Here is a 16,642-nt window from a genome sequence, read left to right as displayed (position 1 = left end):
GGGGTCACACCCACCAACTGGCCCCCTGGCGCCATGTAATCCCATCAACGGTCAAGACTCAGAGACTATAAAAACCAGCTCCCGGAAGTAACATCTTATTATCTCATTCCTACTTTGGACAAACTGGCAGGCTACCGAATGTAACCTGCCCACACGGCAGAGTCTGGCAAACTCCCCGTGGCGTACCCAATCTGCCAAATACCAGTAACAAGGATGGGTCTCATTCTCCTAACCCTGAAAGAGCCTTGAATTTGGCACTTTTTAAAAAATCTCGGGGCTAGGATGAAGGAGACGTTACTGGGGCCTGCTCGAGGCAATTAATGAACAACAGGATGGTCGTGATCGTGATCGTGATTTTATTGTATCACTGTGAGTTATAAAGCTTCCATGTTTGAGATTCTGCCACACAATGATGGAATACCCATCCCTCCACCAGTGCACACTTTCCACCACCCACATCCCAGTCCTCACCCTGCCTCTATGGCAGATAATTTCCCCAATACTCTCTCTCTAATTTTGGGCATTATGTTTCGCTCGAATTTTCCCACCACCATTTAAACCTACCTGCCAGGGGTAGACACTAAAGGTAAAGGTAAAGGTAAAGGCCCTCCCGTTGATCGTCGATTTGCTCGAGCGGGCCCAGTAATGTCTCCATTGGAGACTTTGTTGTTACTGTGTCTGGCATATCGAATACTCTCGGTAGCTTGCTGGGCTCTCCGAGAGGGGCAGAGGAATCGAACTCGGGTCGGCCATGTTGGCCGCTTGTAAGGCAAATGCCCTACCACTGTGCTATTTTGCCAGTAAAGGTAAGGTAAAGGCCCTCCCGTTGATCGTCGATTTGCTCGAGCGGGCCCAGTAACGTCTCCATTGGAGACTTTGTTGTTACTGTGTCTGGCATATCGAATACTAGACACTAAATAATATATTTTCCATAGCTCATTTTGAATATCTTGAGAGCACGTGTGGCCGAGATTGTAAATATAAAATTCTAGATTGTAAATGGTTGGGCTCCAGAGACATCTCTGTGTGGCACTAATCCATTTTGGGATTCACCTGGGAGTCTCTAGGCCAGGGCTGTTGGTTATGCTAAGATGGCGTCTGGAGGGCGTTACAGCCAGTCTTCTGGATGGGTGGGGACCCAGGAAGGGATAGCCCGGGTCCTCTGCTGCCATGCGGTCTGGAGATTTAGTCCTGAACCCGCATACCTGGGCCTTGCTTGTGGAAGCTCTTGGTCACCAGGATTCCATCTGGAGTAGGTGGGGAGGGCACACCTGCTCCATCTGGGGTGACCCAGTGAAATTGACTCAGTATGGGGCCCACTCTGTGGTGTCTCCCAGGACTTTTTGCTGTGTTTCTGGGTCAGGGCTGTTAGTGCACGAAGATCCACATTACAAAATTTTCAGCAGATTATATCTTGGTTGGGAGAGCACGGCAGAGCCTGGCAAGCCCCCCGTGACGTATTCGATATGCCAGACACAGTAACAACAAAGTCTCCAATGGAGACGTTACTGGGCCCGCTCGAGCAAATCGATGATCAACGGGAGGGCCTTTATATCTTGGTGAGGTCCATCCTGAGACAGTGGAATCAGGCTTGGGGTATGATGGCACTTTTCGACTGTGGAAGCTAGTGGCCACTGGGGACTCTGCTTGGGTGGGCACAGGTCAACCCGCCCCCCCCCTCCGATTTACCCCAGTCTGTTCAGCCATGTGAGGGTCCGAGCTTAACTGCAGCTTTTGATCTCTTTTGAGATTTATTTAGGGGTCTCTGAAGTAAGGCTAGTGATAGAGCGTACAGGGTGGCACTGCAGTTGGTTAGTGGGGGTGGCTGCCAGTGCTTCCATGTGTATTGGGAAGTGGAGAATGTAGCCCATCCCAACTCTGAGAAAGCCTGGAGATTTCTGTCACAAAACCCACATACCAGAATTTTCAACAGATTATATCTTGGTGAGATTATATCTTGGTGAGACGGTGGAATCAGGCAGGGATATGGCAGTGATTTTGGCTTGTGGAAGCAAGTGGTTGCCAGGGACTCTGCTTGGGCAGGCCACCAGGCCAACCCACCCTCCCCCAGTTTGTTCAGCCATGCGTAGGTCCAAGATTAACTGTGGCTTTTTTTTTCTTTTTGGGTCACAACTGGCAATGTACAGGGGTTACTCCTGGCTTTGCACTCAGGAATTACTCCTGGCAGTGCTCGGAGGACCATATGGGATGCTGGGAATCAAACCCGGGTAGGCCGCGTTCAAGGCAAACGCCCTAACCACTGTGCTATCGCCCCAGCCCCTAACTGTGGCTTTTAATCTCTTTCGAAATTTATCCATGGGTCTCTGAAATAAGGCCAATAAATGAGCTTGAATAGCTGAGGTGGCTTGTGGGTGTGGCTCCCACATACCTAACTTTTGGCTGTTTAATTTCTTGGTAAACTTGGTCTCAAGTTGTTGGGGTCTGGCCAAAGGCACAGCAGCAATTTTGGGGCATCAGGAAGCCTTGAAGGCACCATCAGGCTGCTAATACACTGCTAATGCAGAGGTACAGGTTGACCTGTTGGCGGCACTGGACCCTCTATTGAGGACATTCTTAGGGATTAAGTCAATCAGATAGTTCATGAATGTTATGAGAAACGAGGAAGGAGGTGGGGCTTTGTTCTGAAAGAGGGGCGTGTTTTCTATGTTGGGTTCCATTCTAGCATGGAACTAGTTTGGTTTGGTGGTTTTTCTTTTTTTCTTTTTTTTTTTTTAGGGAGTCAGGGGGCGCATCTGGTGATGCTCACGGGTCACTCCTGCCTCTGACTCAGGAATTACTCCTGGTGGTGATTGGGGGACCATATGGGATGCTGGGGATCAAACCCTGGTCAGATGCATGCAAGACAAATGCCCTACCGCTGAACTATCACTCCAGCCCATGGAACCAGTTTTTTTTGTTTTGTTTTGTTTTTGTTTGTTTGTTTTGCTTTTTGGGTCACATCTGGCGATGCACAGGGATTACTCCTGGCTCTGCACTCGGGAATTACTCCTGGCAGTGCTCAGGGGACCATATGGGATGCTGGGAATCGAACCCATGTTGGCCGCATGCAAGGCAAACGCCTTATCCGCTGTGCTATTGATCCAGCCCCCTGGACCAGTTTTAACATGTTTAACTTTGGGGCTATACATAGCTGGCAGCACTACTCCTAGCTGTGTATCAGGAACTGGGTTGACTTGTGTTGCTGAGATGCAGCGGGCCTACTGCATGCAGAGCTCAGCCTCTGAGCAGCGGACCAGCCCTAACCTTTAAACCTAACACATTAGCACCATTTCCCAATCAAAATAAACCCAGGGACTGGGGTTTGGATTCAGGCTAGAGTTCATGCTTCACACTTGTTTAATCTCTGGTTTAATCCCAGCCAATACCAAAAGAAAAGTAAATCGAGGCACAGAGCTGCTAATGACTTATTTACCCACGAGTCGACACTGGCAGAACAGGAACTGCTGGTTGAATTGGGCCCGGCAGCTCTAGAACCCATTCACTTCTCCCCATCCTATCTCGTCTCCTATTATTTCTACCACCTCAGATCTGTCCTTTGGACTCAATTAATTGAACTGTGTGAGCAAATCACGATCTCCTCCTCCTGGCGAGATTCCAACTCTGGTATTTACTCTGGAGGTGTATTTTTTGCAGATAACCATGTATTGATTTCAGAGCCGGAGTGACAGTACAGCAGGTAGGGCATTTGCCTTGCACGCACAGCCTACCCAGGTTCAATCCCAAGCACCACCAAGAGTAATTCCTGAGTGCAGAGCCAGGAGTAACCCCTGAACATCACTGGGTGTGACCCAAAAAGTAAAAAACAGCAACCATGTATTAGTTTCATGTCCAAACTGTAGCTCTCTTGAGGTGAAAAGATGAGCATAGGCTGGTGGGAGCCCCAGGTTTGATCTCTGGCACCTCATCTTCCCCAGAGTGCTACTGTGGTCAGCACCAAGCTGGGGCTATCTCCCAGACCTGCTGGGTGTGACCCCCAAACTAAAAATAAATAAAAATAAAAATGCCAGGGGCTGGAGCGATAGCACAGCAAATAGGGCGTTTGCCTTGCACGCGGCCGACCCGAGTTTGACTCCCAGCATCCCATATGGTCCCATGAGCACCGCCAGGAGTAATTCCTGAGTGCAGAGCCAGGAGTAACCCCTGTGCAATGCCGGGTGTGACCCAAAAAGCAAAATAAATAAATAAAATGACATTTTCTAGTAGGTTAGCTCTAACTCATAGTCAACAGGGATAATTAAGAAAAACCTGATGTTTGGTAAGAGGAAACCGAGTGCTCACAGAACAGGAACTAAAGAACGTCGGCTTAGCACGACAGGCACCTGGGTTTGAGCCCCAGCATTGCATGGTCCCCTGAGCAGTGCCAAAGGCAACCCCACAGCACGGAGTTGGCATTGCCCTCTTCAATGCAGAGACAAATTTATGGGAAAATCTGAAAGGAGGGTCTGGACAGCGAGTACAGCGAATGGTTAAGGCCCTTTCTTGTACATGTGTGACCCAGGTTCAAGCCACAGTGCTCCATAAGGTCCCCCAAGTTCACCAGGAATGATCTCAAATGCAGAGCCAGGACTAAGCCTTCCACTTAGTTTGGTTTTGGGGTATGGTCCAAACACAAACCAAAAAATTTTTAGAGTGACTAGGAATGTAGTTTGGTAAAGCACACACTTTTTTTTTTTTTTGCTTTTTGGGTCACATCTGGCTATGCACAGGGGTTTACTCCTGGCTCTGCACTCAGGAGTTACTCCTGGTGGTGCTCAGGGGACCATATGGGATGCTGGGAATCGAACCCGGGTCGGCCGCATGCAAGGCAAACGCCCTACCCGCTGTGCTATCTCTCCAGCCCAAGAGCACACACTTTTGTATGTATGACGCTCTAAGTTAGATCCCTGGAATATCCCCCCCCCCACCAACACACACACACACACACACACACAGACACGGATAGATGGACCAACAAATAGAATCAAAGGTAGCAGACATAAATGCCTGGAGATAGTGCAGAGTGGTTTTATCTGCTGCATAGTATTCCACTTAATGGTTCTGTTTGCATTTCATTCTCCTGCTGATGAGCATTTTTGTTGCTTCCTGAGTTTTGGTTACTATAAAAAAGCATGAATGGACATCCTGGCGTGTGTTTCCCTCTGCACATTCTCTCTGTGAGAATTTCTCTAGAGTTCCATAGAGACGAATTTCTGGCTTCCAGGAAAGTGTGTTTCCTATTGGACTAGATATGGCCAAATTGACCTCTAAAATTATTATATCCATGAATTTCTCCTTCTCGAGGGTGTAAAATGCAACTTCTTTCCTGAATATAGATTTCACTTCCACCACTTGTGCTGGTGTGGACAAGCAGCTTTTCACTTTTATGGGGCCACTTGCGTCTCCTTCCCAGGAAATGGCCTGCTCATATCCTGTCTTTATTCTTCTGGTGGATTTTGGTCCTTTTCTTACTGATTTTAGAAGTACTCGATGGGGGGGAGGGGGGCTGGGCCTACAAACATCTACAGTGTTGACCTTGCATAAAGCTGACCCGGGTTCTATCTTTGGCCAATCCTTACGGTCCTCCGAGCACTGCCAGGAGCGATTCCAGAGTGCAGAGACAAAGCCAGCTGTGGCCCAAAACAAATGATCAAACAAACAAATGTACTTTCTGTACTGATTCCCAATCCTCTTCAGCTGTGTGAGTTGCAAAGTTCTTCTGGTTTGTTGTACTATCTTCTCCCTTGCTTTAGAGTGTTTCCTGCTTGGGGGGCTGGAGAGATAGCACAGCAGATAGGGCGTATGCCTTGCATGTGGCCGACCCGGGTTTGATTCCCAGCATCCCATATGGTCCCCTGAGCACCGCCAGGAGTAACTCCTGAGTGCAGAGCCAGGAATAACCCCTGTGCATCGCCAGGTGTGACCCAAAAAAATAGAGTGTTGCCTGCTTGTAAAGGTGCCTGAGTTATTACTGCAGGTGGGTGATTACACACTGGGTTCACTGTACTACGATATCTACTTCTGTGAGATCTTAAAAATTATCATGAGGGGGGGATGGAGCAATAGCACAGCGGGTAGGGCGTTTGCCTTGCACGCGACCGACCCGGGTTCGATTCCCAGCATCCCATATGGTCCCCTGAGCACCGCCAGGGGTAATTCCTGAGTGCAGAGCCAGGAGTAACCTCTGAGTGTTGTTGGGTGTGATCCAAAAAGAAAAAAAAATTATCACGGCAAAAGCTTGTAAAAATCTCTCTACCTGGGACCTGAGAGAGGGTGAGGCGCACGCCTGGCACACAGGCGACCTGGGTTCAATCCCCAGAACTACACAGGGTCCCCCAAGAACCACCAGGTGAGCACAGATCCAGGGGCAGATCATGAGTACCACTGAGTGGTCCCACAATTAAAAACAATAAGATAAAATAAAATCTCTACACAAGGACTGGGGAGAGGGCATGAAGGACTGGAGGGTGGGGGAAATCCAGGTTCCATCTCTAGACCAAATGAAGTAGGCCCTGAGCACCCCCAATATTTTAAATGGGGGCCTGGGACAGCACGGCAGTACAGCAGGGTAGGTAGGGTGCTTTCCTTGTGTGTAGCCCACCCGGGTTTGATCCTCAGTACCTCTGAACTCCACCAGGAGTTTCCTCTAAGTACAGAGCCATGAGTCACTCCTGAGCATTGCCGGGTGTGGACCAAATACAAAACAGAAGGGACAGAGAAATAATAAAAATGGATACGACATTTGTCTTGTATGCAGTTAATCCTGGCTCAACCCCGGCACAACATATGGTCCCCAAAGTCCTACCAGAAAGGCTAGTGGTAGGGTTTCTGCGTATACTGTTCCAACACCCCACCCTCCTCCACCAGTATCCCCCCCTCAACCTGCACCCCCCCCACACACACATACACATTAGTTGTTATTCTTTTTTTTGTGGGTGGCAGGGTTGGGTTGTACTGAGTAGCACTCAAGGGTTGACCGCATGCAAGGCAAGCGATCTCCTTTGTGTTCTGTTCTTGTTTGTGTTTTGGGGTACCCTTGATGGAAGGAAGGGCTACTCTAGATTTTGTTTCATTCGTTTTTTTTCCTTTCTGGGTCACACCCGGTGATGCACAAGGGTTACTCCTGGCTCTGCACTCAGAAATTACTCCTGGCGGTGCTCAGGGGACCATATGGGATGCTGGGAATGGAACCCAGTCAGCCAAGTGCAAGGCAAACGCCCTACCCATTGTGCTATTAAACCAGCTCCTAATTTGTTTTGTTTTTGTTTGGTGTTTGGATCATACCAGAAAATGCTCAGGGGTTTCTCCTGGCTCTGCACTCAGGAATTACTCCTGGCGGTGCTCAGGGGACCCTTTGGGATGCTGGGAATCAAACCCAGTCAACCACGTGCAAGGCAAATGCCCTACCTGCTGTACTATCACTCCAGCCCCTAGCTTTTGTTTCAGAGGGTCGCTCAGTGCTGCTCAGGGGTCCACGCAGAGTGAGAGAAAAACTGGGGCACAGAGCTCCCTTTCCAGTCCCCGAGACCCTCAGTCTTGGTCCCCCCAAAATTTTTTTCTCCACTAGGGTTTCACTCATTGTAGATTTGGTCTTGTGGGTTCTGTGAGGCCTCTCTCCCACATCAGCTACCACAGGCCTGACCTTCCCCATCTCGGGTCCTTGCGTGCTCTGGGCTATCTGCTCAGGAAGCAGCTGCCCAGCCCCAACAGCTGACCCAGCCTGAGGAGCTCACCCTTCCCACCTCAGTCCTGTCAGCTGAGTCTGAGGAGGAACAGTTGTTTCTGTGGAACAACGGGGCTTTCTGGGCAGGCTGCTCTCTCCCCACCGGGCGGCAGCAACTGTTGCTTGTGGTCAGGGAGCGCCCCACCTGTCAGCTCTCTCAGCCCCTTCAGGCCACACGCAGGCCCCTGAGTCATTTTCTTGACATCCTATGAACATGTTTAGCGTGTCTTACTCTCTCCGTGCCTAGAGTCGGAGGGCAGAGTGAGGCTCAGGGGTAGGGGTCATTCGCCCTGAGCTATGAACTCTTACCTCAGGAGCCCCTAGGTGCTCTCTCAGGTGCAGCCCTGTTTGGAGCCTCGGGGCAGTCCCACTCAGGCTGGGGAGTGATGATTGCCCCGAGCAGAGAGGTGCTGGGACAGATGGTGACTGGACTGAACTCCCGACTCTCAGTTTGGTATTTGGGCAACACGAACAGTGCTCAGGGGCTATTCCTGGTTTTGTGTTTGGAAGTTGCTCCTGGTGGTATTCAGGGGCCGGTAGGCAGTGCCAGGCACAGAGCCTGGGCCTTCAGCATGAAAATCACGTGCTCAGCCCGTTGAGCAATGGGCCCCTGAACTGCCAACTCTTGGCCCAGCCCCTCCTTCCCTTCCTATACCTCTGACCTCTGACTAACTTAGGACATCCCCAGGACACCTGTTCTCTGGAAACAGAGCCTCTCGGGTCTCTCTCCAGTGCTGTGTTGAGCTGTTGCCATTTGGGGAAGAAAGGCCACCTTTGGGTGGCATCAATCTCGGGATGCAGGACAACAGGGAATCTGTCCTACATGACACACGCAGAGGCACCCTGCGTTTCCTTGGGTCAGTTGGTGGCCAAGTTACAGAGTCTGAGGAGGCCAGAGGAGGCTGGGCAGAAGGCAGATGAGGGAGCTGGATCCTCTCTCAGAAGAACTGTTACGGGGCTGAATAGTACAACAGGTAGGGCGTTTGCTTGCCTTCTATTCTGTCAACCCAGGTTTGGTTCCTGCATCCCCTATGGTTCCCTAAGCACTACCAGGAGTAATTCCAGAGTGCAGAGCCAGAGTTGACCCCTGGGCATCACTAGGTATGATGCAAAAGAAGGAGAAGGAGGAGAAGGAGGAGGAGGAGGAGGAGGAGGAGGAGGAGGAGGAGGAGGAGGAGGAAAAGGAAAAAATCATCCAAAAAGAACCCATTAACTCAGTGTAACTCCCCACCCTGTCCTTGGCTACTCACTCCATCTGCCTGTCAATCTCTGGCAGCCCCACATCAGGGTCCCTGACCCCTTGCACAGGCCTTCCCAACAGTGGGGACCACATGTCTTCTGTCGATCCTCCAGAAGTGAGTGGGGTTGACATGGGGCTTGTGACTGGGGCATGTGAGGATACTATGAATCGGGGTGTAGGAATCCTGTGAACGGGGGTGCTGAGGGGCCATGAAATGGGAGTGCTGAGGCTCTAGCAAGATGCTTTCTGAAGGCCCTGAGGACCTGGGAAGGGATCAGAAGAAGCCCAAGGGCACCCAGACACTGATTCTTTTCTTTTTCTTTTGGTTTTTGGCACTCCTGGCAGTGCCCAGAGGACCATGAGATGCCGGGGACGGACTCTGGGTCTCCTACCTGCAAAGCTCATGCTCCAGTCCTTTCAACACTCTTTCTCTCTCTCTCTCTCTCTCTCTCTCCCTCTCTCCCTCTCTCCCCCCTCCCCCCTCCCCTGTCTCCCCACAATGTGCTAAACGAAGAGGTTTCATCAATTTCCTCAGAAATGGCCAGACCCAGTTGCTGGAGCAATAGTACAACAGGTAGGGCATTTGCCTTGCACACGGCGACCCTGTTTGATTCCCAGCATCCCATAGGGTCCCCCGAGCACTACCGGGAATAATTCCTGAGCACAGAGCCAGGAGTAACCCCTGTGCATCGCTGGGTGTGACTCTCCCCCCAAAAAATGGCCAGACCCTCCCACCCTTGCAGAGGGGCCTGTGGCAGGCTCTGTTTCTCAGTGCTTAGCCAGGAAGCCGGCCAGAGAGGACAAGACACTTTCCAGGAAAAGACTGAGGAAGTCCTTAGCAGAAATCTTTCTGGCCATGGAGAAAATGCCTGCGGCCCTGCCCAGGGAGCTAGGTGAGGAAAGTGAGGAGAAAAGAGGAGGGGGCTGGACACTGTCCTCCCCACCCCCCTCTCAGCCTCCACTCCCTCCTCCTCTCCCCAGGGTACTGATTTACCTGGTTTTCATTCTTTTTCCCCTTCCCTTTGTTCTAGCTGCAGACCAAAGGTCACACACACTCTTGTACCTGGGTGTGGTTGGGGCAGTGGACTGGCTACCACATTTATTTGTATTGTAACACCAGCTCAGACACAGTAGGGTGAGTAGGGTGATCCCCTGTCACTCAGGGCCCCTCTCCCCCCAGACAGCAGAATATTTCTTTGTTTTGGGCCACACCCAGAGGTTACTCCTGACTCTGAGCTCAGGGATCACTCCTGGCAGTTCTTGGGGGGACCATAGGGGATGCCTGGGATCGAACCCAGGTTGGCTTTGTTGAAGACAAGAGCCCCGCCTGCTGTCCTATCACTCCAACCCTGACTCACCAGGATTTTAGCTGTGGTTCTAAGCTTTACACGCCTGTTTGTGACTGCAGTGCACGTGATTGCGACACAGGGTCCATACTGCAGGATTGGAGTGCTCAGTGCCTCTCACTGCACTGAGGTCTGGAACGCAAGAGCTCATGCTCACAAGGCAAGACGCCTCAAATCATGGACTCATCACCCAGGGTTCCAATAGTTAATCTTTCTTTCTTGCTTGCTTGCTTGCTTGCTTGCGTTCTTGCTTTCTTGCTTTCTTGCTTTCTTTCTTGCTTTTGGGATCATTCCCGGTGATGCACAGGGGTTACTCCTGGCTCATGCACTCAGGAATTACTCCTGGCAGTGCTCAGAGGACCATATGGGCTGCTGGGATCGAACCCGGGTCAGCGGCATGCAAGGCAAACGCCCTACCCACTGTGCTATCGCTCCAGCCCCCCAATAGTTATTCTTTTTGTTGTTGTTGTTTTTGTTTTGGAGGTTTTTGTTTTGTTTTGCTTGCTTTTTGGGTCACTCCTGGCTCTGCATTCAGGAATCACTCCAGGCGGTGCTTGAGAGACCATATGGGATGCCGGGGATCAAACCCGGGTTGGCTGCATGCAAGGCAAACACCCTACCCTCTGTGCTATCACTCCAGTTCACCCAATAGTTATTCTTTATCTTGGCAGGGAGAGGAGGGGTGACATCCAGCGGTGCTGTGGACTACTCCCAACTTAGTCTTGGGGATTGCTCCCAGCAATACTTGGGAGACCATGCTGGACCAGCAGTGACTAAGCTTGGTTCTCCCTCATTGAAGCATGTGTTCCAGTCCTCTGAGCTATTTCCCTGGCACACACTACTTTTTTTTTTCTTTTTGGGTCCACCTGGTGATGCACAGGGGTTATTCCTGGCTCTGCACTCAGGAATTCCCCTGGCAGTGCTCAGGGGGCCATATGGGATGCTGGGAATTGAACCTGGGTTGGCTGCGTGCAAGGCAAACGCCCTACCTGCTGTGCTATTACTCCAGCCCCACGCACTACTTTTTAAGGGGGAGGTCATACCCAGTGCTGCTCAGGTCATACTCCTGGTTTTGCTCTCAGGGGTAACTCTTAGTGGGTTTGAGGAATCGTATGGGGTGTGGGAGATTAAACCGGGTCAGCCTTCCCCTCCACACTGTCTCTCCAGCTTTTTGTTTTTCTTTCTTTCTCTTTTGGGTCACACTTGGTGATGCTCAGGGGTTACTTCGAGCCCTATGCTCAGAAATTACTCATGGCGTTGTTCAGGGGACCATATGGGATACCAGGGAATGAATCTGAGGTGTCAGAGTACAGCAAGCGCCCTACGCACTGTGCTGTCTCTCCAACCCCTCGCACTATTCATTCTTATGACAAATGACCAAGCATTGGGGACGCAGCAACAGAAAAATAAGAGCTCTTGGGGGCCAGAAGTTCTTCGGGTGTATCAGCTTTGTGGTTTTAGGAACCTGTGTCTTCATTTGCTCAACGGTTAGGTTAACTGTTCCCCCGTGGTGTGGCAATTAGAATGGTGTGCGTTCCTAAACTCACCATGCAACATGCGTGTGGACATAGCCTGTGCACAGGTCAGGGAGGACACAGTCATTGCGGTGTCTCTGGAAGCCACTGGCAGAAAAGAAAGGAGAGAAATCTCTCTTCCGCTGGCACTGCCTCAGCTGCCTCTGGCCAGACGTAGAGTGACCTTTCTAAAGTTTTTAAGAAAATTTGTGTTTTGTTTCTTGTTTGGGGGCCACACCCAGCAGTGCTCAGGGTTTACTTCTGGCTCTGCATTCAGGGATCACTCCTGGTGAACTTGAAGGACCATATGGGATGCCGGGGATTGAACCTGGGTTGGCCACGTGCAAGGTAAGTGCCCCACCCAACTGTATTATCACTCTGGCCCTATCAACCAAAATTCATTTTTATCTTGATTTTTGTTTCACATTCATCCATGCTCGGGGCTTCCTCCTGGTTCTGAGCTCGGGGATCACTCCTGACAGTGCTTGGGCAAGCACCTTACCCACCCAACAACCTCTCCAGCCCCTTAAAAATTTATTTGCATTTATGGGCTGGAGCAATAGCACAGCGGTAGGGCGTTCGCCTTACAAGCGGCCAACATGGCCAACCCAAGTTCGATTCCTCCGCCCCTCTCAGAGAACCCAGCAAGCTACCGAGAGTATCTCACCCGCACGGCAGAGCCTGGCAAGCTCCCCGTGACATATTCGATATGCCAAACACAGTAACAACAAGCCTCACGATGAAGACGTTACTGGGCCCGCTCGAGCAAATCAGCGAACAACAGGAAGCCCGTGACCGTGATCATATCATGGTGTCAGGGACAGACCCCAGGCTTCACACATGCAAGGCAAGATCCCTGCTGAGTCACCTCCCTGGCCCTGAATTTAAGTTCCATGATGATGCTATTGGCGGCCAATGCTGGGCGGATGACAATGACATTCACTAGGCTGTGACACTTGCAAAGTAGTTTCATGGCCAGGAGTCCAGCATGGCAGAAATGAGACCTATTTTATAAAGAACAGAATGAGTTTTGTGGGTTTGTTTTTGTTGTTGTTTTGTGTGTGTGTGTGTGTGTGTGTGTGTGTGTGTGTGTTTCCTTTGGGTCCAAATCCAGAAGTTCTTGGGGACTGTTTGGGGCTGAATATTGAACCCTGGCCTCTGGCATGCAAAGCATGTGCTTGCCATTGACCAATCTCTCCAGCCCAAGAAGGAGGAATTTAAAATCAAAACATAGGGGGCCCAGAGCGGGTAGGGCATTTGCCTTGCATGCGGTCCACCCTGGTTTGATCCCCGGCATCCCATATGGTCCCCCAAGCACTGCCAGGAGTGATTCATGAGTGTAGAGCCAGGAGTAACCCCGGAGCATTGCTGGGTGTGGACCAAAAAGAAACAAAACCAACCAAAAAACCAGGTTGTACCGGTATCTTCTATCTCGGAATTTTATTTCATCTTGAGGGTAATAAGGGAACGTGGGTAGGGAAGAGGGTGCCATGGGAAAGGCCCATGGCAACAGAATTCCTGGGACATAGTAAAACCAATAGCTCAACCCTGCGGAAGAGCCCACCCTAGGAGCTCAGGCATGATAAGAACCTCACCTGGAGTCAGCAACAGACCCAGAGAAGGCTGGAAGGCTGGACCCCCCTCAGAGAGAAGCTCCAGCAGGAACAAAGGAAAGGAATTTCAAAGAACACTATCGACCACTCCCAATTCCACCCTCTGGCAACCACCCTCCCAATGGACTTTTACCTAGGCAGAAGCCCCATGTAGGGGCAGGTTGGAAAAACCCTATAAAAGCCACCTTGAACAAAGGAAGGACACACATACTTTTTTTTTTCTTTTTGGGTTACACAGGTGATGCTCAGGGCTTACTCCTGGCTCTGCACTCAAGAATTACCCCTGGCGGTGCTCGGGGGACCATATGGGATGCTGGGAATTGAACCTGGGTCGGCTGCAAGGCAAACGCCCTACCTGCTATGCTGTTGCTCCAGCCCACACATATGCTTCTTGGGCCCACGTGCTGCTTGTGCCCATGTAGCACCCGAGCAAGCATATGTGTCGCCCGCATCTCCCCTCTTGAGATGTGTACTTTCATATTTTCATATCCAATGCTGGGGTGTGTATAGGGGCTCTCTCTGCCCTTAGAGAAGCCCCCACTCTCTCCTAAGCGCGTTACCTTCTCTCACATTCTCTCTCTCCTTCCCCTTCTTAAAAGCCTCCAAATAAAATCTGTTTTGACTTCACTGCTGCTTGTCTACTCCTGAAATTCTTGTTTGTTTGTTTTATTCATTTATTTATTGAATCACCGTGAGAGCAGTTACAAAGCTTTGGGGTTTAAGTCTCAGTCATACAATGATGAAACACCTGTTCCTTCACCAGTGCCCATTTTCCACCACCAAAAACCCCAGTATGCCCCCCATCCCACACCCTCCCCTTACCTGTGGGGCAGATGATTTCCACATTACTCTCTCTCCACTTTGATTTCATTCAATATTCCGACCCCAGACCCACCATTATTATTTGGGATTTTACCCCAACACTCAGTTCTGCCAAAGAGGCAACTGTAGACAATTTGTTTTCTATTGCTGGTTATGAATAACATATGATGTCACGCGGCCACAGTAGTGGCCGCACGATTTTGGAATTCTGAAATTTTAACAATTAAATCTGGAGAAATTTCTACCAAAACCTGCTGGGTTCCGAGATTTGTTCCTGAGTCTCTGGGATCGTGGCCGTTAAGCAGCTTGATCAGTAGCCCTGAAATTCTTTTCTGCGAATCGAGACAAAACTGGTAACCCTGGGTCTCAGGGTGACAGAGGCGAATGGGGAGAGAGGGACCATCTCGCTCCTCCCTGCTTCACATAAGCCACCCGTGGGGCCCACGGACTTCAAAGTAAGGATCCCTCTTCGGAAGGGAAGGGGCATACCTAGTGGTGCTCAGGGCATACTCCTGGCTCTGCACTCAGGGATCATTCCTGTTGGACTTGGGGGGCCATATGGGGTGCTGGGGATCCATCTCAGGTGGGCATGTGCAAGTGTCCCACCCGCTGTACTATCTGCCAAGGCCCAGAATCCATCTTCCCGTCTGAATGGAGATGCCATGAGACCAGCTCTGAGCCTGCCCGGGAGGGACACTCTCTTCTATAATTGGTTCCATATCGCCTGGGTCCTAATTGCCGCATCAAAGCCTGTGGCCTAGGCTGTGGCCTTACTGCCCTGGAGTGTGGGTGACAGGATCTGATCCACCGTCCCCGCTGCTTCTTGCTCCCTGTCCCTCCCACTTACAGAGGAACTGAGGAACCGGAGTCCAGGAGACTCACGGTGCCTACATTCACACCCTGGGAACGTGCAGTCCGGGTTCAAATTCAAGATCTTCCCTGGCTAAAAATCCTGGATCTTCTTCCAGCCCACGGCCCCTCCCATCCAAGTCCCTCATGTCCACGTCCGTCCAAAGGCAGCTGTTCTCCCTTGCTCCCTGCCCCCCTCCCCCCTGCAAGCTGTCGTGGGTGGGGTTGGGGAGGCTGTGCTGAGTCTCACATTCAGTCTGAGATCCTTCAGGAGCAGGAGTTCTGGGTGAGAGCTGCCAGCCGTGTGTGCGGGTGTGTGTGAGTCAGTGTGTCTGTGTGAGAGCTGGGGTCGTGTGTGTGAGTGTGTGTGTGTGTGTGTGTGTGTGTATGTGTGTGTGTGTACATGGGCTGAGGCGCTGGGAAATCAGGTGAAGGTGAATGAAGATTTTCCTCCCTGGTAAAGCCTAGAGGACTTCCGGTGTAGGAGAAAGTCAGGTACTGAGGGGGGAGCAGGAGCCAAGAGGTGTGGAGGGCTTTGACCAGACGAAGAAAGTGTCCAGGGAAAGTCAGGAGGCGGGGGGTGGGGGTGGGGGGGACAATCCTTAGGCCCCAGGGGCTGGAGCGATAGTACAGCAGGAAGGGCATTTGCCTTGCACTTGGCCGACCCAGGTTCGATTCTCAGCATCCCATATGGTACCCTGAGCACCGCCAGGGATAATTCCTGAGCACAGAGCCAGGAGGAACCCCTGTGCATCACCGGGTGGGACCCAAAAAAGAAAAAAAAAGCCTTAGGCCCTAGCCGAGGGTCCACTTGCTTTATCTCTTTGTCTCTACTGTACTGAGACTCTCCTGCCCGCCCCAGGGCCCCCCTCCCCCCAGGTTTTGGCCAGGGAGGACACGGAAGAGCTGAGCCGAGGGTCCCCGCCATGCCAGCCCCGCTGCTCCCGCTGCTGCTACGGATGCTCCTGTCCCGCCTGCTGCTGCCAGCAGCCCGCCTGGCCCGCCAGCACCTCCTGCCCCTGCTGCGCGGCCTGGCCAGCCGCCTGCGCTCCCAGAGCCTGCGGGAGGCCTTGCTGGGCTGCCTGTTGTTCATTCTCAGCCAGAGACACCCGCCGGGTGCTGCTGCCACCGCTGAGGCCTCTGGGGGAGCCCGCCCGGAGAGAAAAGACAGGCTAGCACCCCCCAAGTGAACCCCCCAGCCCCGGAAGCTGCGGTAGCCATGGGAACGCTTTCCTTCGGAGTCAGACCCTTCTGGCAACGTCTCTGACTGCAGCCTGCCCAACACGCTGGGAGTGATCGTGAGAAGGAAGAGCCTCGCCGGGACTCATCTTCCCTCTCCCAGCGGGATGGGTTGCCACGGAGCCCTGTGTCCTGCGGAAGAGCCATCTTCTCTTCTTCCTCCCAAGAACTCTGCCTATCCCCTCCAGACCAGCCCTGGAGAGGAGAATCTTCCTCCCTGGCCCCTCTCCTCTCCAAGCAAATGGGGACTTGAGATGCTTTGGGGACAATGTCTAACCCAGCCACAATGACAGTGGACA

The 16,642-nt window shown here is 51.7% G+C and overlaps 1 protein-coding gene across 1 annotated transcript; it reads left to right on the top strand.

Annotated features, from left to right (window-relative positions):
- The first annotated feature begins 16,022 nt into the window (after positions 1-16,022).
- Positions 16,023-16,294, top strand: MYMX (myomixer, myoblast fusion factor). The gene has a single exon (XM_056126395.1). The coding sequence runs from the start codon at positions 16,031-16,033 to the stop codon at positions 16,292-16,294; it is 264 nt and encodes an 87-aa protein (XP_055982370.1). The 5' UTR covers positions 16,023-16,030.
- Positions 16,295-16,642: the final 348 nt, after the last annotated feature.

Source organism: Sorex fumeus, unplaced genomic scaffold (genome assembly GCF_029834395.1).
Source record: "Sorex fumeus unplaced genomic scaffold, SorFum_2.1 ptg000061l, whole genome shotgun sequence".
NCBI lineage: Eukaryota > Metazoa > Chordata > Mammalia > Eulipotyphla > Soricidae > Sorex > Sorex fumeus.
Note: the sequence above shows the minus strand (reverse complement) of the source record. Positions and strands in the feature narration are given on the sequence as shown.